The following is a 21,617-nucleotide window of genomic DNA, read 5'->3' on the forward strand; positions in this document are numbered from 1 at the left end:
TCAAGCCTAACAGATAAAGTTGAGTCCCCCATGTAGCCCTCTGCATCTGTATAACCCACTCCTTGTCCCACAAGGAAACTCTTAAATTTGGTATTCATCCTTGCCTTCTGTGTTTTAACTTTTTGTTTCGAGATTCATGCTAGATTCACAGGCGACAAGAAATAACACAGAGAGGTGTCCTATGCCCTTCATCCTGTTTCCCCAAGTGCTCACTTCCCGAGCAACTGGACCACGAGAACACAACCAAGGTGTTGATGATGGTAGAACCGACCCGGTGGGATTCAGATCTCACCAGTACTAAAGCACTTCTATGTGTGTTTAGGTCTGAACAACAGCATCATGTGTAGATTCCTGTGACAACCATCATCAAGGTGCACAGCTGTTCACCACAACACTCCCCTGTGCCATTGGTTTTTTTTTTTTTTTCTGGAGATAACCATTGTAAAAAATTTAGTGCCTTTTTCTATGTGGATATAAATTTTAATAAAATTTAAAATTTACTGTCTATGGTTTGTTTTCCTAATTTATTATAATGAATTTTTACTGGAGTCTAGTTGCTTAACAATGCCATGTTAGCTTCTGCTGGACAGCAAAGTGAATCAGCTAGACGTATACGTGTGATTATTGTTGTTTAGTTGCTAAGTCCTGTCTGACTCCTTGTGAAGCCATGCACCATAGCCCGCCAGGCTCCTCTGTCCATGGGATTTCCCAGGCAAGAATACTGGAGTGGGCTGCCGTTTCCTTCTCCAGGGGATCTTCCGTACACATACATTCCCTCTTTTTTGAACTTCCTTCCCAGTTAGGTGACCACAGAGCCCTGAGTGGGACTCCCTGTGCGATACAACAGGTTCTCACCAGGTATCTATTTTGCGCATAGATCAACAGCATAGATATATCAATCCCAGTCTCCCAATTCTTCCCACTCCCTGCCCCCTTGGTGTCCATATATTTGTTTTCTGTGTCTGTGTCTCTGTTTCTGCTTTGCAAATAAGATCATCTATACCATTTTTCCAGATTCCACATATATGCATGAATCCATATTTTCTGACTCACTTCCCATGCTGCCCTTTCATGACTGCGGTCATCTCTGTCCCTTCCCCCTCCCTGCCACCTGGCAACGCCTAATCTGTGCTCCAGCTCCGTAATTCTGCCATGTTGTGCAAGTTATATGGATGGAACTGTACAGTATGTAACCTTCAGAGGTTGGCTTCTTTTCACTCAGCACAGTCCCCTGCTGTCCAGGCAAGTTGTTCCATGCCTCAACAGTGTGATCCTTTTCACGGCTGGGTGGTATTCTATGCTCTGAATGTAACATCCTTTGTGACTTCAGCTGAGGTTGAACCAAACGCAACAGCTAATTTTGTGTCACAGGGACCAACCATCGGCAATTTCATGTAGTTTAACTTACGGTATATATGTGCAGTGCTGTTTTACATGTTGCAAAGGTCAGGTAAGGAGGCTGTACACGTTCTTCTGTAACTTGCTTCATTCTCAAAAATATTCAGTTTTTGAGTTATCCCCATTTAGGGCACTAGTTTGTTCTTTTTTAAAACTTGGAATATAATTGTTTTACAATGTTGTGTTAGTTTCTGCCATACATGAATGGAATCAGCTATACGCATACATATATCCCCACTCTCTTGAAATTTCCTCCCACCCCCACCCCCATCCCACCCCTCTTGGTCATCATGGAGCACCGAGTTGAGCTCCCCATGCTACATAACAGCTTCTCACTAGCTATTTATTCTACATATAGCAGTGGACATGTGTGGATGGATCTAGAGCCTACCATGTAGAGTGACGTTAAGCCAGAAAAAGAAAAACAAGTATCGTATATAAACGCATGTATGTGGAATCTAGAAAAATGGTACCAATGAAGTTATTTGCAGGGCAGGAATGGGGACGCAGACGTCGAGAACGGATGTGTAGACACAGCGGGGGAAGAGGCGGGTCGGATGAAATGGGGGGTTGCTCCTTTCTAACTGGGCTGCAAGGACACCACAGCCTCTGCCCTGAACCTCAGTGAAACCACCACCCACATCTCCCCAGTGCCTCTCACTTCCTCGCGTGGCTGCCGGGACAGAGGCTGTTGTTTCTCCACCCTGTCCCTTCAGCCCTGCAGTTCCTGCCTCCTTTCCCTGCCAGGCAAACTCCCCTCGCCCTTTAAGGACCAGCACAGGTATCTCCTTGTCTTTGATGACTTTGTCACCCCCTGAGTAGGAGCTGTATTCTTCCATCCCCTGCCCAGGTTGTCAGGGCCAGCACAGAGACCGGCACACAGTAGGTATTTACTCATTGTTTGCAAGATGGCTCAATGCAGACCAGCCCTGGGGGCGGGGGGGTGAGAGGCACAGGTGGCCAGGTAAGCACAAGGTGCTCCACGTGAGCGCTGACGGCAGCTTTAGCAGGTGGCTGTGGGAAGTTCACGTGGCAGGCAGGCTCACCTCCCATAGCTGCCCCCCCCCGCCCCCACCCACCACACATGCAGACCACTTGTATAAAATCAGTGTGCAGCAACCCGGGTGGAGGTGGCTTTGGGAGCGGTGAGAGCCACCATGGACAAACGCAGACCCCAGAGAGACACTGAAGAGGAACACTGTCTGTGAACATGCTGTGTCCCTCTCCTACCCCACGGGTGGGTCTCTGCGGGTCTCAGACCAGCCTCGCACAGGAGCCCTCCAAACCCTCACTCTCAGCCTTGTTGGTGGTGTTCATACGAGCAGCCAGGTAAGAGGAAGGCAGACCCCAGAGGATGCTGGCATGGATGGGCTGGCAGTGCGGGGGGAAGGATGGCAACAGGACCTGTCCCTGGCCGGCCCCCTCTGCCCCACAGTCAGGGCTCAGGCCCCAGGAGCAGACCTGAGACACGGCGGGTCACGGGCACTGACCTCGCCATATATAGCCGTGGACCCTAAGTCGTCAGCCTCAGGGTCCCCACGTGTCACATGGAAAGGCTGGAGCAAATGATTTCCAGCTGAGAAAAAAAAATCAACCCACTCCTTCAGCTGCATCGTGGGCCGTAGTGAAGGATGGCAGAACAAGGCGGAGCTGCGGGTTCCTCCGAGGGTTCTGGGGGCCGTGGGTCCAGCTTGAGAATACCCTCCCTGCTCCATGCCACGTCCGACTAGGTCCCAGCACTGTGGGCCTCGGAAGGCTCCCCACTCCCACACTGTGTGGATGTGACTTGAAAGCAGAAGAATCTGACAGCTCCCTCTTCCTGATGTTTGGGAAAAGAGACATTAAGCACTCCTCTTAGTCTCTGCAGCATGTGGTTATGTGTGCTTTGAAAATTTACATATTTATTTACTTTTTTTTTTTTTACAATTTTATAATTAACCTTCTGGTGATTTCCAGAGTTTTATGTGTCTTCCACACGGTTCCCCCCACACCCTGCTTATGAAAGAAGATGATGATACAGAGGACCGAAATAAAAATGGCTAATTACTTATTTGCCCAAGAGAGCTGAGCAGTTATGCCTGCAAACACACGGCATTTTATTACCCTCTATGAAATATTTTAATTTTCCCCTAAAAGGATTTCAAACAATCCATGGCTGCAAAAGGCAGAGCTGGCTCCTCCATAATTCAATTTGTTTCCGTGAACTTGAGCTCTGAAATCGCCTACGTGTATTATTAAGAAGTAGGGACTCGCCCCTTTTTTCTTTAGGCTTTTTTTTTTTTTTTTTAAATCTCAACAAACCCATAGGTTTTGTTATAACTGTAGACTTCCCAAGAGCCTTTGCTCTCCAGGGCTCTAAGTCTGTAAGAGAGTTAAGGCATTGGTTTTGAGGGGCAGCAGGCAGGCCTGGGGGGAAGTGATTTGCTACTGGTCAAAGACCTCCTGCAAAGACTGGTCAAAGGCCTGGGGCTGCCTCCAGTTCCTTTCATTCCCAATGCAGTGCTGTTTACTGCACATGTCCCTGTATGAGCACTAAGCCCTTTGGGGGTGCTGGGTGCAGCTAACTTTGGGTGAGCTGGGTAAGCATAACTTTGAGAGGGCAATTCATGCTCCTGTTTGGGATGCTTGGAAGTGACTGGAGCTCAGACACAAGGAATGATGACCCGAAGAGCAGCAAGTTATAAATAACATCTGAAAAAATGAGATTTAAAAACATATAGCGAGCAGGTACCACCTCACCCCCATGAGGACGCCGTTATCCAAAATAAAATAGGAAACAAGTGTCGGCAAGGATGTGGAGAAACTGGAAACCTTGGCGGGAATGCAGAATGGCGCAGCTACTGTGGAAACCAGCAGGGAGGTCCCTCAAAAATTAAACACAGAATTACCATACAATCCAGCAATGTTACCTCTGGGTATACACCCAAAAGAACTGAAAGCAGAGACTCGAGAAGACATTTGTATACCCACGTTCACTGCAGCGCTGTTCACAGCAGCCAGAAAGATGGAAGCAACCCAACTGTGCGTCAACAGGCGAGTCGATAAGGAAGATGCGATCTACACACACAGTGGAATGGTATTCAGCCTTAAAAACGAAGGAAACGCTGACACATGTTCCAGCGTGGATGAACCTTGAGGACATTATGCTAAGTGAAATAAGCCAGATACAAAAGGACAGATACTGTGTGATTCCACTTATTCGAGGTCCCTAGAGCAGTCACCTTCATCCAGACAGAAAGTAGGGGCGGGGGGAGGGGGATGGGGAGAGTGTAAAGGGAACAGAGTTGCAGTTGGGGAAGATGGTAAGTTCTGGATGCAGGTGGTGGGGACGGTTGTACAATGTGACTGGACTTAATGACACTGATGTGTACACCAAAATGGTTACGGTGATCAATTTTAAGTTATATGTCTTTTACTGAAATATTAAAATACCCTCAATACCCCCTCTCTGTCCCTCAAAACCCAACAGACATAGCACGGTAAACTTCAGCCATGGCCACAGGACGACACTTGTGAAAGCACATTAGAAAATGACTTTTCACTCTCTGATGGGCTCTGGCAGTTGAGCCCACTCTTCTCACCCCTTGAGGATGGGCACTGGCAGTGGAGCCTCCCCAAGGCCTGAATGGACCACCAGGAGCCTCGGCAGCTGCAGCAAGGACTGTGTGCCAGATGCCAACTCCGCTTGCCCCTTGCTAAACTCTTCGCTAAGCATGCATCTTCAGTTACATCCTCATGGCTTCCTAGGGGACAGACTGTTACTATTCCCAGGTGCATGCGGAGGCCTGGAGAGACCGGGTCTCACAGCTCGTGAGTGGCTGAGATAGTAGGATTTGACCCTTGCTGGTCTCAGCTCTGTGTCCACACAGAACGCTTTCCCAGCAGCCCTGCCTGTCTTCCCTAGCATTTCAGATGGTTGGTTAACGAGGTTACTGGTGGGTGACTGGTTTAGAGCCCATGGTGGGGGCGGTGGGGAGGGCTGTCTTGCTTATCTCTGCTTCCCACTGTGGGTAACCAATGAATATGTGTTGAATGAATAAATGAATAATTTGGTGTTTGTGGGTGTGGAGCACTGCCAAGGGGAGGCCAGATGGGATGGGATTTCGTCAGAATGTTGGTCTCCAGAACTGTTATCTGAGGCTCTGCCTCCCCAGGAGCTTCTCAGGAGCTAGGCCTTGAGGGGCAGGAGGGCAGAGCCAGGACCTTCACGAAGGCTACAGAGGCCCAGGTCAGTGTGTGTGTCCTGGATGACAGCTGGACAGGCTGAAGCACGCTGGGGAGACACACCCGTGAGAGCAGACTCCCCGGGGGCCTTCTTGAGCTCGCCACTGCACTGTGTATGCGTGTGTGTGGGTGTGTGTGCATGCATGGACGTGGTACGTGTGTGTACACACGCCTGTGTGTGCACTGTGTGTAGTGCAGTATATGTGCATGCAGGGTGTGTGTGTGTGTGTGTGCAGGCACCTGTGTGGGCATGGTGTACGTGCTGTGTGGTACGTGTGTGTGCACACGTACAGTGAGAAGATAGGATACATGGATTAACAGTTCTGTTAAAAATTAGACTCCCCCATCCAGGGTTACTCGCTTTAAATTGTTCTCCTAGGGACAGTGTTTTCAAAAAGAACAAAAACAAAACCAATGAACAGAACCAGAACAGCTGTTGAATTCAACACAAAGGCACCGTCACTTCACAGACCAGGACGAAGAGCAATCCCACCTCCCCGTCTGAATGCCCTGGTAAGTCACTTCCAGGGTCTTCTGTGCCTTCTGGAACCACTGTCCTGGCCAGAGTCCCTTGCAGAACTGGCTTGACTCAGGGGGTTTGAGGCTCCTTGGAACATTCAGTTGCACCCTGGGTTTGGAGCTAGATCTGAGTTAAAGGGCTGACTCTCTGCTTTCCAGAGTTAGCGCCCCACTTCACCCTCCTCCCAGGAGCTCTAGCTCTAAGATTGATGAGACATGCAATCAAGCAGATCCTTCCTGCCTTTTAGGTTTTACTGGGGCTCTTGGGGGTATAGAGGCACCTCAATTTGGTAATGGGGTAGCACCTGTAATTTCTAACTAGGTGAGTGCATGTTCAGTCGTGTCCAGCTCTTGTGACCCCTATACACTACAGCCCGCCAGGCTCCTCTGTCTGTGGGATTCTCCAGGCAAGAATACTGGAGTGGGTAGCCATTCCCTTCTCCAGGGGATCATCCCGAACCAGGGATCAAACCTGGGTCTCCTGCATTGGCAGGCAGATTCTCTACCACTGCGCCACCTAGGAAGTCTCTACGTGGTGAAGTTTGCCTTATTTATTCAGGAAAACCATCCTGCCAGGAAAATCCTTCCTGCTCCTTCCCTGAAGTGAAAACCACTTCAGGGACTCCAAGGAGATTTGTTCTTCTTTCAATAGTTTATGTTACCAGAATATATGCCATAAACTTCCAACAGTTTGACTCCACAAGTGCCCATGTTCATTTTAATAATTCAAATGTTAACTGTAATGTCAACCTACTTTAAAAGAGGTCTCATAAAATAAAAAAAAATTAAAGTCCGCTTGGGTGGTTTCAGAGCGCAGAATAAACGTGGGCGGAAAAGGAGAACGTTCTCCCAAAAGAAAGCACACTTCTAAAGTCTGAGGAAGGAGCTATTTCCATCTGAGAGCTCAGCTGCGGCTCTGGGAAGCAGAAGGGCGACAGGAAGAAGCAGCTAGTAGAAGTCTCAACACTCAGAGAGTTAGAGGCGACAAAGCCAATCTGAGGGTGCGCCAGGATTTCTGAGGCAGGGAAGCCATATCTGACTAAAAGATGATTCATGTCGCTTGCCTCAGAGGGCAAGTTTAGTTGCCAGTGATTAGAAACAGGAGTGGAAAGAAGAGAATTCCGGCGTCCTCAGAAGGGATGGGGCATGTGGTTGAGGCTGGCCCCCTGAGAGGGACCTCCTGGTCCCATTTCCTGGTCTCCCCCAGCAGCCTCCACTCTCACACCCAGTGCCTGGGTGATTCTGAGCATTGTGAGGAGAAAGGCCATGAAGGGCGTAACTGCTACTGCCCCAACTCGCCCTCAGCCTTCTCAGCCTGAGCCTTCTCAGCCTCACCTCTCATCACTCTGACCCTGGGAAATGCCCAGGCCACAGACTGTCTCATCTCTAAAAGGTCTCTGGGCCTTGGCAAGGCTGTGTGGCCCTGCCCAGAACGCCTCCTCACCCGCCTGGTCAACTCCGCCACAATTCTCTGGGCTCAACTCTGTCACCTGGTGTCCGGAGCAACCTGGGTCAGGACACCTGCTGTTTATGCAGCTCTGTTGTCTCAGCTGCAAGATGAAAATGGTCATATGCCTTGATTACCTGGAAGGGATGTGGAGGGTCAAGCTAGACAGTGGCCGGAAGAGCAGGCTATGGAGGCTAAGGCTCAGAAATAATAAAGGAGGTAATAAGAGCAATAACTGACATGGATGGAGTAGCTGCTACATGTCGAGCGCTACACTGGAAACCACACATACATCCTCTTATCTGATCTCACAGCAGCCCTGGAACTTCTTACAGCAGCCCTGGGAACTGCCTCAAGGCATGTATACAGCCAGAGGAGCTGGACATGGAGCGGTGGTGGTGGTGAGCTGTGCAGGCTCTGGACTGGACAGACGTGGGTTTGAAACCTGGCCCTGTTCTTTAGCTTCTCTGGACACGCTCTTTAATTCCTCCCAGCTTCGTTGTCCTTATTTACGAGTTGGAGATGTGACATTGCCTATTTCATGGAGTCTTCATACAAGCCAACATGGGTTAAGCACTCAGCATTCTGTCTGGCTAAGTGAATACTAGCAATTATGATTAACTCTACACTCATTTAACAGATTGGAAAGCAAAAGCTTAGAGAGGTTAGGTAACTGGTTCAGGGTCACATGGGTGGTAAGTGCTGGAGCTGAAGTTTGAACCTTGGTCTGTTGGACTTCAGAGCCAAAGCTCCTAAACTGCTTACTGGATTGGGAGTCAGGAGACATGGATTCTAATGGCACAAACCCACAGGGTGACTTGGCCCATGTCCTTTCCCATTTCTGGGCCTCAGAGTAAAGTGAGGGGGCTGGACCAGGTGGTCCCTAAGGTCTGTGAATCCATGCAGATTACACCTATACAAACTACCCTTGCAAATATGCATCTAGTTTTTTTTTTTTTTTTTAATCTTTTAGAATAACAGCCATTAGTTACTTTGGAAGTCTCTGGATCAATGGAGAGTAGAGAGTTGAGGGCACTTTCAGAAAAGATTTCCTCGGCATGCTGGAGGTACCAAGAGAGCCTGGGTGTTGGCCTTAGACTGGGGCCAGGGCCAACTCCTACTTCTTGCTGCCACAAAAATAGGAAAATAGACCATGGAGGTAGCCCTATCCTGAGCCTCTTATCAATTCAGACTCGTCCATTCACCACCCACTCATTCATCCATCTGCCTGCTCATCCATTTACTCATCTGTCAGCCATCCTTCCATCCATCTTCCATCTGTCCATCCATCCCTCTCCCTACCTAGTCCCCATCTCACTGATTACGTGTGCATATATTTATTCACCAGTCAATTCACGTACGTCACCCGCCCAACTAGTACTTCCCAAGAGCCTACACTGGAGGGAGCAGAGATAACTCAGCTGTGTCCCAGAGCACACAGCCTGCAATCAGACCACATGAGACACAGAAGAATCGGCACCCTCCTGCAGGGGGAAACACAACCTTGGCCAGGATCTGTTTCCCAGGCCAGGCTCATTTCCCAGTCTAGGCTGGTAGATATTGTGGGGACACTGTGCACCTTTCCTGTCCATCTCCTTTTGCGTGGTAAAGATATTCCACATCTAGATTTCCCAGCCTGATCTGGAGGGTGGCTGGACTTCCACTTTGGACCGAGAAGCCCATGATGCTTCTCAAAATTCCTCTAGGACTACAAGGGCAGGTCCTGGGAGCCCCTTCTCTCCATATGGCTGACAGTCCTGGCTGTGAATCTGACTCTCTGAGTTCCAGGCCTTCCTTCCTGAGACCAACCAGTACTAAAGATGCTGCATGACTGGTTTCAAGGACCAAGAACCTAATCTGGGCACCCTACTTAATAGCTGGTTTTAGGGTGTCTGTAAGTTGGCTTTGCCACCAACTTTGAGCAAAACCCTTTCTTCTGTAACCTTGATGTCTCTGCTGTCTATTCATTTATTGATTAGCCTCTGCATGGCTACAAATGGGTGATTTTACTGCTAACAACAACAAAAAATGCTAATCACTCTGAGTGCTGAATATGTGCTAAACACTTTCCACTTAGTAACTCATTTCATCCTCACAATAATCCTATCATTTCCCCTAGGAAACTGAGGCACAGAGAGGCTTAGTAACTTGTTCACAGTTACACAGCTAGTGAGGGATTTGAACCCAGGCTGTCTGGCTCCAGGGTGTGGGCTTTAACCACCATCCAGTCATGCCAGGCGCCTCTGCTGTCCCTTCCACACTGATTGGCTATTAGCTCACAGAAAGGAGAACAGCCAGGGTTCTTTCAAGGAAGCCCCAGAAAGAGAGGCGCAAGGTTTCAAGGCACAGAAGGGGACACTGGTGCTTGAGAGGTCAGAGACTTGGTCTATTTACAAACCAAGAATCCCAGTTCCCGGGTCCCTGAGCTCTCTCCAGTCTTGGCAGTTAATACCCCTTTCCCCTAGGTGGACTTGAGGACCCCTGTCCTTGAAGCCACTGGATACCATCTAGTTAACCACATCTGGAAATGAACTGTGGCTCTGCCACTGGCACTGTGAAACACTGCCTAATAGAGCCTTCTTGCTGCAGAGATGTTCTGTGGCCCCTCCTGGCAGATCCCAGAACTCCTTTTTTAACTGTAATTGCATAACATACATCTTCATCCAAGCCCATTTTGCAGGGCTCTGCCCACACAGCCGCCCCCACCACCCGAAGCCTGCTCTGGGAATTGCCCTGTTCCCTTCTCTGCAACATCTACAGGACGAGATCATTAACGGCATCTTGGTTATTTTAGGAAGGCCTGAGGAACAGAATAAAGCCTCGCCCCACCTCCCTTGATTCCCAGATCGGGGCTGGGAGGTGGGGGGAGGGGTGGAAGGAGACAAAAACGCCGTCATCTCTGGCATCGCCCCCCTCCCCCACCCCCAGCATTCTCTGTCACCCATCTGCACGCTTTCTCCCGACCTACTTTCTCCTCCTGTCAGGGCTGCTTCCCCAGCCCTCCTGCAGCTCTGGGCTGATGGGGCAGCTGCTCAGCCACAGTGGACGGGACAGTTCTTGCAGCCCCAGTGTCTGGAGGCAGAATCTGCCTCCCTCCAGCAAACGCACCCCCACCCCCTCCGCCCCCAGCCCTCAGCCCTCGGCCGGCCGCTGACTCACTCTCTGGCACTCTGCAACCCAGTCTGATCCAGAAGGTTCAGGCTGGCTCAGGGGCAGAAGGAGGGGTCAGGGCCAGGGCACATTGGCAGGGCAGGCAAAAAAGCTCAGCTGTCCTCTCAGACACTCGCTCTGCAGGAATGTCCTGCATCTGGGAGCCGACAGAACTCTGGATGGACCGGTCTGTATTTCTCTTCACTCAAATGTTGGTTAATTACAAAACAGCAACCTGTGCTTCTGAACCAAACAGGGATTCTAGCATGATGACTCTAGGTGGCTGAGACAGGAATATGAGCGTTTTTTTTTTTCTTATTAAAACTAGTAATGCCCCTACTATCACTAATAACTACACTGTCGCTGGTGGTAGGCTCTGTAAATGGCCACAGTGAGTCCCCTCTCTGAATCCATGCCCTTTGCAATGTGACACTGGGGTCTATTTCCCTGCTCCTTGAATCTGGACAGGGCTCTCGACGTGTGTTGGCCAATAGTACGCGGCAAAATGACGTGAAGTGCCCAGCCGAGCCTGATGGAGGAGGTGGGACCACACAGAGCAGAGATGAGCCATGCCAGCTGAGGTCATCCCAGATCAGCCTACAGTCCTGCCAAGATCAGCAGAGCTGTGCGCGTGACCCAGGGTGGATGCACAAGGGAATGCGTCCGCCAGCTGAGCCCGGCCTGAGCTCCCACCTCACAGAACTGTGAGCTACAGACACAGCTTGCTTTTGAGCCACTATGTTTTGGAGTCATTATATAGCAGAAACTAACTAATAAAAAGATTTTTTTTTTTTTTTTGTAGAGAGGGAAATGATAGGATCTAAAAAACACAATTAACAGTCATCTCCCCCACCACCCCCCATGGGTGGCTCAGATGGTAATGAATCTTCTTGTAATGCAGGAGACCTGGGTTTGATCCCTGGGTCAGGAAGATCCCCTGAAGAAGGCAATGGCTACCCCCTCCAGTATTCTTGCCTGGAGAATCCCATGGACTGAAGAGCCTGGCGGGTTAACAGTCCTTGGAGCCACAAAGAGTCAGACACCACTGAGTGACTAACACTTTCACTTTTGGGGCTTCAGGCGGTGTTAGTGGCAAAGAACTCGCCTGCCAACTTCAGAGACATAAGAGAAGTGGATTTGATCCCTGGGTCAGGAAGATCCCCTGGAGGAAGGCACGGCAACCCACTCCAGCATTCTTGCCTGGAGAATCCCATGGACAGAGGAGCCTGGCAGGCTACAGTCCATAGGGTTGCAAAGAGTCAGACACGACTAAAGTGACTTAGCACACGCACACACAAGCATCATAGCTGGGTCAAAGAGAAACAACTGCTTACTATCTGACCACCCAAAATACATCAGCAGGATTTAAAATTACGAATCGCTCTGCTCTGCCAGCCAGGTGCTCCTGCATCACCCCCTGGACGCCTCCCCACTCACCAGAATCTTGGTGGTGTAGGCGCTGTTGATGGCGATGGCATGGACCAGCAGCTCCATGGTCTTGGCATTGATGGAGCTGGGGTCGGGGATCTCCTTGTAGTGGATGTCGCCCACGTAGGCCTGCACCACCGTCATGCGATTGGTGGTGAGGGTGCCTGTCTTGTCCGAGCAGATGGCCGTGGCGTTGCCCATGGTCTCGCAGGCGTCCAGGTGGCGGACCAGGTTGTTGTCTTTCATCATTTTCTGCAGGAGGGGGCAGGGGAGACGGGACAGTGAGGAGAGGGAGCTGGGGGCTGGGAGTGAGGGCACCATGTAAACACTCAGTAAATGAGGCACAACTGCCCCTCTGCTTCACTCCTGGGCAAAGGATCTGGGTTTCAAGAGCGTCTGGCATCTGGGTTCCTTTTTTGTGTACAGCACTTTCTCTTTCTCCTTTTACATTACTTGAGCCATTTAAAAGAGTTGATTAGTTGACTTTATTAATTTGAATTACGGATGTAGTCTGTATTCTTTATGGAAAAGATAGTGAAAAGGATGATAAATGAAGGCTGGGTCCTCTTTGAGCACTTCAGGTACTTTCCTTTTACATCCTAACAGAAATAAGTTCTTAATTTGATTATGGGTTTTTTCTTTTCCAAAGGTACCATCTTTCACTGGTGCATGGTTTTCACGGTCACTTTGGTTTCATGAGAAGTGAAGAAGTGTAAGTTATATATGTGTTAATAGACATAGGAGACTATGGGGAAAAAACAAAATTATTAGTGTCATCGTTTCTGAGAGAGACATTTATAGGAGATTGTTATTGCCTCCTTTGAAAAATCTACAGCTTCCATTTTCCTACAATGACTACATACTATAACTTGCATAATAAAAATCACAAATTTCTTTTAAATATAGATACGCATGAAAAAACAAGTCAGTCATAATTCTACCATCGAGCACTGAAGTATCTTACATAACAATATCTTTTCTCTTTAAATTTAGAACAAAAATGAAATCCTACTCTACAACTATTAATTGCCTTATATTCACCTTCTTTTCTCTCCTCCCAGCATCACACTCCTAGCTTCTTCCAGGTTCTCAAGCAAATAATGCAAATAAAGTGATTCTTAAGGAACCACCACTCTTAACTGCAGGTCCTCCTGACACAGTGACCCTACTGGCAAGAACACATGTGAAAAGGCGGATTTAGCTGAAGGCTGAGTCAGATGTTCTAGTCTGAGCCTAGGGATCTGATTCCATTTTTCTTGCTCCTCATTATAACTGTTTATAACAAGGGTAAAAAAGAGTGCAATTAGAATAATTAAAAAAATGTTTTTGGCTATGCGACGTGTGGGATCTTATTTTCCTGACCAAGGATTCGAACCTTCGCCTCTGCATTGGAAGCACAGAGTCTTAACCACTGAGCTGCCAGGGAAGTCCCTAGAATAATTTTAATAGCAGGTCATGTTCCTAAAAAATGAATATTGGTAGAATTCAGTGCTCCTGCAGCTTCTCTTATCATTTGCTGCTGTTGTTTAGTTGCTAAGTCGTGTCTGACTCTTTGCGACCCCACAGACTGTAAACTACCAGGCTCCGCTGTCCAGGGATTTTCCAGGTGAGAATACTGGAGTGGGTTGCCATTTCCTTATCCAGGGTATCTTCCGAACCCAGGGATCAAACCCTGGTCCTCTGCACTGTAGGCAGATTCTTTACTATCTGAGCTACCAGGGAAGCCCGTGAAATGTGCTACAAGAGTAAATTTCACATCCAGGTTTGAAGGCTGATTATGAAAAGAAATGTAAAAATCTCACCAATCATTTGTGTATTATTAAATATTACATGTAGGCTTGATAATAACTTGGACATATTAGGTTCAATAATGTACAGTATTAAAATGATTTCTACCTGTTTCTTTCTGTTTTGTCTTTTTCATGCAGCTGCTAGGAAGTTTAACCTCATCCATATGTCACATCTCTATTGCACAGTGAGGGTCTAAGTGTCACCACTGTTCTTTGGACGGTGGACCCTGGATAGCTCAGTCAGTAGAGCATCAGACTTTTAATCTGAGGGTCCAGGGTTCAAGTCCTTGTTCTGGCACTTGCTTTTGTGGGGATTCCCTGGTGGCTCAGTGGTAAAGAATCCATCTCCCCAGATAAGGAAGACCCCCTCTGTATTCTTGCCTGAGAGACATCCCATGGACAGAGGAGCCTGGTGGGCTACAGTCCATGGGGTCACAAAGAGTCAGACACGACTGAGCACACACGGCCAAGGGGTAGGTCCAGGCTCAGAAAGTGGAGAGTTTGCCTCTCTCCTGGGTGGCGGGCGGGGGCTGTACTCAGTTTATCAAGTGACTGTATAAGTAACACTACCTAAGGCAGCTGAAGGCACAGGTGCTGGAGACACAGACCACAGGTGTAGAGGCAACAAGGTCTGTAAGTGGACCCCCCGACACCATTTATGACCTTTAAGGGGACCTGGGTCCCCACTGGGTGGGGTGGGGTCCAGACTCATAGCAGCACGAGGTCTCCATCCTCAGGCCCCCGGATCAGCCTTGTGTTGTGATCTGTTTGGGCTTTGGTTTGTGGGATGGAGTTTCTTAGAGAACCCCAAAACAAGGAGACGATAAGGACGGTGTCCTTTTACACAGACCTGCCACTTCCTGGCACTGCCCTGAGAGCTCTTTTCTGTATGAAATTACATCGGCCAGCCAAGCCCAAATCCCAACTTGGAAACTGACCATGCCCTCGGTCGGCTCTGCCAACGACTCAGAGTGAATGCCTTGTTTATAAACAGCCCTGGCCTCTGCTCTCGCAGGCACATCCTGGCCTAGGGGCCCTGGGAAACAGGAGCACAGGGCCCTGCCCATCGAGGTGGGGCAATCATTGGGCTGAGGCAAGATGAGGAATGAGGTGTGGGGATCTGGGGATGAGCCTGGCTTGCAAGTGCCCCCAAGAGGGTCAGACACCTGTGCTCACGAGATGATGCCAGCCCCCACACCCCCGTGTTTGGGCTCTGCCCATGGCCACGGGCCTGGGAGCAGGGGAACGTGGGGCTCTGTTATCAGGGTGGCACTCAGGAGCACCCCCAGACCCAAGGCACTCCTGGGCCCACTTGCCCTTTATTGGCTTCCCTGCTGGCTCAGTGGTAAAGAATCCGCCTGCCAGGAGACATGAGTCCAATCCCTGGGTTAGGAAGATCCCCTGGAGCAGGAAATGGCAACCCACTCCAGTATTCCTCCCTGGGAAATCCCATGGACAGAGGAGACAGGCGGGCTTCAGTCCAGGGGGCTGCAAAAGACTTGGGCACAATTGAACGACTAAGCACGAGCCCTTTATTGAACTACTTTTAAGACCTCCTATTTTTAGCCCATCTCTTGAGAGGAGGGGCTTTCTTAAAACCAGACATCCTTTTTATTTTAGGCTTATCTCTTTCGAACTTGAGGAAGCAAACTCCAAGCTTAGTCCCACAAGTACTGTGGCTAAGTGGGGCCTACAGCTGTGTGATGACCACACTCCAGCCAACATTTGATGGGAAGGGATGAGTGTGGGTCTGGCTTCCCTGGTGGCTCAGATGGTAAAGACTCTGCCTGCAATGCAGGAGACCCGGGTTCCATCTCTGGGTGGGGAAGATCCCCTGGAGAAGGAAATGGCTACCCACTCCAGTATTCTTGCCTGGAGAATCCCATATAGACAGAGGAGTCTGGCGGGCTACAGTTTATGGGGTCGCAAACAGTCGGACACAACCGTACAGGGAATACCTGCGTCTAATTTACTGTTCAGACCTGAGTTGATTGTCAGTGTTTAAAAGTCAGGAGGGCTTATATGAAGTCCAGCTTTCTGGCTTCTCGTAGAAAAATGTGAATATCTGGCAACACTGGGCCCCATCACTACAAGGGGACACCTGGCTGGGCTGAATAACGGCTGTCCCCTTGGCCAGGGTGCGGCTCTCCTGGAGGCCTGTGAGTTTGGGGCTCCCAGATGCAGCCTCTCTCTCTGAGCTTCCAACGTGCCCACTCCTTTCTGTTTAGCTCTCCTCGCAGCCCCCGGCACTGGCCCTGCCAGCCACCCCTCAGACTCCCAGCTAGGTGGCATCAGCCGGCCTGTCCTGCTCCCCACTCCTCACCTTCACCGAGTAGGCCAGGGAGATGGTGACGGCCAGAGGGAGCCCCTCGGGCACGGCGACCACCAGCACCGTCACACCGATGATGAAGAACTTGACGAAGTACTGCACGTAGACAGGTGTGCACTCAGGGAGCCACGGCTTCTTGTTGACCACGAAGGTGTCCACGGTGAAGTAGAGCACCAGGATGATCACCGTGATGGCTGACATCACCAGGCCTGTGACACGGCGGGGAGGAAGCCTGTCAGGGGCCCTCCTGGGGGCAAGGGGCCCTGGGAAGGGAGATGTGGACCCAGCCAACCCTTGGCTCCAAGGGCTCTGGGGTCAGGCAGGCCCTAGCTCACATGCCAGCTCAACCTGGTGGCCTTGGGGCAAGTGCTTGATCCTCAAAGAGCCTCAGTTTCCTCCTCTGTACAGTGGGGATGTGTATTTATCCCATGTGGTTTTATAAGAATCAAATACAATGAATGGATGTAAATTGCCGGGTACAGTGTTGAACATACAACAGGTGCTGAGTGAGCATGCGAATAAGGAATGCTAGCACAGAGTCGGACACGACTGAAGCGACTTGGCAGCAGCAGCAGTAGCACGGTGCTCTCGCACTGCAGGATGTACAGAGAGCACCACCTATTTCCTCCTTCATTCAGGCACACACTGTTTCCTATTCTAGGAACAAGGGACGAGGTAGTAAAGAGACAGAGTCCCTGCCCTTGGGAAGCTGAGATTCTAGAGGAGGACACAAACAAGAAACAAACAAATACACTAAGAGGATAACTCCCGTGGTCACGTATGGATGTGAGAGCTGGACCGTAAAGAAGGCTGAGCACCGAAGGATTTATGCTTTCGAATTGTGGTGCTGGAGAAGACTCTTGAGAGTCCCTTGGACTGCAAGGAGATCAAACCAGTAAATCCTACAGGAAATCAGTCCTGAATATTCATTGGAAGGACTGATGCTAAAGCTCCAATACTTTGGTAACCTGACGCGAAGAGCCGAATCATTGGAAAAGATCACCATGCTGGGAAAGATTGAAGGCAGGAGGAGAAGGGGCAACAGAGGATGAGATGTTTGGATGGCATCACTGACTCAATGGACATGAGTCTGAGCAAACTCCGGGAGATAGTGAAGGACAGGGAAGCCTGGCGTGCTGCAGTCCATGGAGTCACAGAGTTGGACACAACTGGGTGACTGAACAACAGCAGGGAAGGGAAGTGATGTGCCCGAGGCCACAGGCCAGGGAGGCACTGTCGAATTAGTACCTGCAGGTAGCTATTCACCCAGATCCCTCTTGCCAGCCCCATGTGCCCAACCACCCCCATCCACCTCAGTGCTGTGCAGGTGTAGCTGAAGCTGCCCACACCTGCAGCCTCTGCCAGAGGAGACTGGCGTCTCCTTGTCAAAAAGTGCGTGGCAGTTCCACCCAGCCCAATCTGATGGCCAATACCCAGGGGCTGACGTGGGGGTCCAGAAGCCCAGCCGCCTTGCTGCAGTGCGGGTTGGGCCCTGTAGAGGTTTTCATGCTCCAGAGCTCCCTGTGGGATCAGGTGGGGCCTGGGATTTCTCCGGAAACCTCGGCTCAGTCTGAGTCTTCCTAGGCTCTGTGGCATTCCAGACCCTTTCCAGGTCTCCCCGTGAGAGCACCCCTCCCCAAACCCTGTGCCCACCCCTCTCAGGCTCTGCTTGCAGGGAATCCATCCCAGGAGAGGAGCAGAAGTGGGATGTGAACCAGAAGGGTGCGACTCTGTGCCCCACGCCTGGCAGGGCTGACTGAGTGGCGGAGGGGATGAACCAGGACAGGGAAGGCCATGGGATGCTTCTCACGGCTCTGCTCCCTGCCCTCCAGCACCACGCTGCCGTGGAGCCTTCCCTGTGGTGGGGATGGAGGAAATCCCCAGACCCATTGCCGCCCGCCCCCACTGCCAGCTGTGGAGTTGAAGAGCCAGCTCGAGCCCCGTCTGACAGTCGCAGGGGCGGGATGCCAAGCTCCCGGCAGCCGGGAGCTGTCACCAGGCCCCTGAGTTTAAATATAGACAGCCAAGCCTGCAATTTGCCTCTCTTCTCCACACTGCGGTGCCTATAATTAGAGCTGGGAGACAGCCGTGGAAGAGCAGGCAGCCAGGTGGGGAGGCCGTGGTGTTTGCCATATCCTTACCCAGGAGGAGAGGCCAAGACCATGTCGGGCGGGCAGGGCTCACCGTGCAGTCGGGCTCGGCTTTGGGGGCCAGAACGGCCGTCATCAGCTGTCAACTGTAGCTATCAACTCGGTTGGGAAACCTGGCTCGTGTTGTTGTTCAGTCGTGTCTGAGTCTTTGCGACCCCATGGACTGCAGCACACCGGGCTCCTGTCCTTCACTACCTCCCAGAGTTTGCTCAAACTCATGTCCATTGAGTTGGCAATGCCATCCAACCATCTTATGTTGGGGCTCAGACAAGGGGCTTCTCCCTGGGCTCCTAGCACTGCCCTCGATCTTCCCAATCTTTCCTGTGCATGGCAGCTGGGGGTGGTCATCATAGAGCTCAACTCCATCCTTGCTCACACCTCCTCCAGGGCTCCCAATGTCCTCAGGATAAAGCCTGCCTGGCCAACTCCTACAGGGTCTGTCCACATCCAGCCACCACCCTTGCCTGTACGTGTAAATAATCTCCTTTACTCCTCACAGCAACCTGTGAAGTGGGGGCTACAGGAGCCCAAGTCCACAGACTGGGAGTGGAGGCTCAGAGCTTGGTGAAGGTACTTGCTCAAGACCTCAGAGCTGGAGCTCAACGAGAATGCAGGCAGGCTGCTCCCAGAGCCCAGGCTTCACTCTTGCGCCTAAGTGCCAGCTGAGGTGCCTGCTATATCAGGACTCAGACTGGTTGCCGTGGCTGACAAGGGTGGGTCTCCTGCAAGCCCCTCTTTGCAGATGAGGTAGCCAAGGCCCAGCCAGGGGCAGGGCTCTGCCCTGGGGATCCCCCTGCATGCCCTGTGTCCCCCCAGCCCCATGCCGTCCGCCAGGGCGCACGCTCACCCGCCTTGCCGATCTGCACGGCCAGCTTGGTGAGCTTGCCCTGCAGCACCGACTTCTCCTTCTTGTGCATGTTGGCCTTCTTCTTGTCATCAGCATCTCCCCCCTCGGCACTCTTGAGGGGCTGCATCTCCATGGCGGCCGCCCCGTCCTGCTGTTTGGCTGCAGGGAGCAGATCACACACATATGTACACACGCACACACACGCACACACAGACACGTGCACACACACAGACATGCACACCCACAGGTTAGCCTGCAGGGTGCGGGTGTCGGCACCCAGCCCCCTGCCCAGGGGAGCACGGTGAGAGCCTCACTCCCCCGCCTAAGCCCCCCTGCATGGCCGGCACAGATTCTGTGTGATGAGGGGGTCGGCCTCTCTCTGCTGGAGACCCTGGACCCAGGGCCACAGAACACAGCACGGAGTGACACGGCTCCACCCTGGATTTGCAGCATGAAGGGGCTGGGGGTGTCTCTGGGCCTGAACAAGTCTACCAGCCCTTTCCCAAAGGGCTCTTCAGCTTTTCTGCATCAGACAAGACACAGGCTTGGGCTCTGCCCAGTTGGTCCTTGGGCCGTGTTGCTGGAATATTGAGTAGTCACTAGACAGAAGGGACAAAAGCGGCTTGAAAAGTGGAGGAGTGTGTCCTCATCCACGGGTTCCAAGACCCTGCTCCTTCAGCACAGCCCTGACTGGTGGGCTTGGAGCCCGACCCCTTGGCCCCTGAAGATCCTGAAGAACCAGCTTCAAGCCTTCAGCTGAACGGGGATACAGCTCAAAGCAGGGGAGACACTGGCTTGCGGGTGGACTGTCATGAGGACAGTGCCACTTCCATTTGTCCTGGTACCACGAGATCACAGCTACCCCCCCGCCCAGAGACGTCAGGCGCCCACAGGTGTAGACGTCTGTCTCTGCTGTGGCCCCTAGAACCGGCAGGGAGGGGCCGCAGGGACCAGGTTAATACAAAAGGGTTACCTTTGCTCTGGCTGGCGTCCGCATTGCCATCCTGCATTTTACCTACACGACAAAGAATTTGAACAGACGACAGAGAACAGACAACACACATCGGTCACCATGAAGACGCAACAGGGCCACGGACGTTCATGTCAGTTGGGGGGTGGGGAGGGCCGAGCCGGCTCTGCCCTCAGTACGGGGATGCCGGGGAGGCCCCCCAGGCAAGAGCAAACCTGCGGGGACTGCAGGGTCTCTCTTGATTCTCTGAGGGTGTAGAGCGGGGGCTTCCGTGGGGGTTATGTTGGCCATGAGTATTTTACAGATTAGACAGCAGCCTTTAGGGTAAAGGGACCACACAAGCAGAAGGAATAAGAGATCTCAGGTTCTCAGTGATGAATTTGGAATTTGGTTGGTGCTTTATGCGGGCTGAGAAGAGGCAAAAGGAAACAGAGAGAGAGAGAGAGGTTGATTCTAGAACAGGGAGGCGTTTGGTCAATGTGCTCCTTAGCTTCTGGCTCCGGGAGAGATGATTCCAGCTCCTCTTCCTCCTGGTGGTGGAGGACGAAGCCACGACATGGACAACCCTCCCCCCGACCCTCAGCCTCACTGAGAGTGATTCAGGCAAAGGGTGTGCAGAGGCTCCCAGCAGTGGGCTCGGAGGCACCCACAGGTGTTTGGGGCCATGCCGTAGCGCCCGAGGGGAAGCTACCCCACCACACCCCTCCACTAAAGTGTGTGCTCGTCACTCGAGGTTGCCTAGTTCGGGCCACAGCAGAGAGGTGAAGTTGGCTTGGTGGGAACCCCTGGGTGCCCCCTACCCTCAGCTCCATCAGTCAGATGGTGTCTAGTGCTGAGTCTGGGGCTCCCCACCCTGTAAACGGGCCACGTGGGAGGCTGCCTCCCCAAGTCAGCCCAGAGCATGTGGGCTGCATTCACAGGGCGGGAGGTATTGGTGACTGCTACCTGGTAATGAGACACCTACCCGCACCTGCTGGTCCTGCAAGGATGGGGGCATCCTCCTGTCCCCTGGCTCACCCTGGGCTTCGCCCGATGGCTGGCCACCTCAGGAGGACTCAGAGAAGGTTGCTGAACCCCTCACCACTCCTGGATAATCACCGTGAAGGACGTCCTCACAGTTCGTGGGCCAGGCCCATACATGACCTCCGTGATTTCAGCTGGTCCTCACCACATGCCTACTGGGGCGCTCCGGATCATACCCACAGATAAAAAGCTGCGGCTTGGGGAGGGACGCTCAGCGGGGGCTCTGCCAGCTCTCTGCAGGTGAGCAGACAGCTGGCCCCAAAGTGTATGCACATTTTTGCCCCCCCTTGGGAGAAAGCAGCTACCCACCATCCCCTGAGCCTGAGGTAGGGTGGGCACTGA

General features: G+C 51.6%; 1 protein-coding gene and 1 non-coding gene across 20 annotated transcripts in view; one reads left to right on the forward strand and one right to left on the reverse strand.

Annotated features, from left to right (window-relative positions):
* The window catches only part of ATP2B2 (ATPase plasma membrane Ca2+ transporting 2), a 381,296-nt gene that overhangs the window by 39,133 nt on the left and 320,546 nt on the right, over positions 1 to 21,617 (reverse strand). For 15 of the 19 annotated variants that reach the window (XM_024982981.2, XM_024982980.2, XM_059879840.1 and 12 more), the window contains 4 exons: positions 20,256 to 20,297; positions 19,283 to 19,441; positions 16,280 to 16,494; positions 12,176 to 12,418 (listed from right to left, as the gene is read on the reverse strand). In XM_024982981.2, coding sequence (XP_024838749.1) covers positions 12,176 to 12,418; positions 16,280 to 16,494; positions 19,283 to 19,441; positions 20,256 to 20,297 — 659 coding nt within the window. The remainder of the gene's footprint in view (positions 1 to 12,175; positions 12,419 to 16,279; positions 16,495 to 19,282; positions 19,442 to 20,255; positions 20,298 to 21,617) is intronic. The other 4 variants (NM_001191245.3, XM_059879841.1, XM_059879838.1 and 1 more) reach the window with 1 other exon arrangement.
* Positions 14,182 to 14,254, forward strand: TRNAK-UUU (transfer RNA lysine (anticodon UUU)). The gene has a single exon. It is a non-coding gene; the product is annotated as a tRNA-Lys (tRNA).

Source organism: Bos taurus, chromosome 22 (assembly GCF_002263795.3).
Source record: "Bos taurus isolate L1 Dominette 01449 registration number 42190680 breed Hereford chromosome 22, ARS-UCD2.0, whole genome shotgun sequence".
In the NCBI taxonomy this organism is placed as follows: Eukaryota; Metazoa; Chordata; class Mammalia; order Artiodactyla; family Bovidae; genus Bos; species Bos taurus.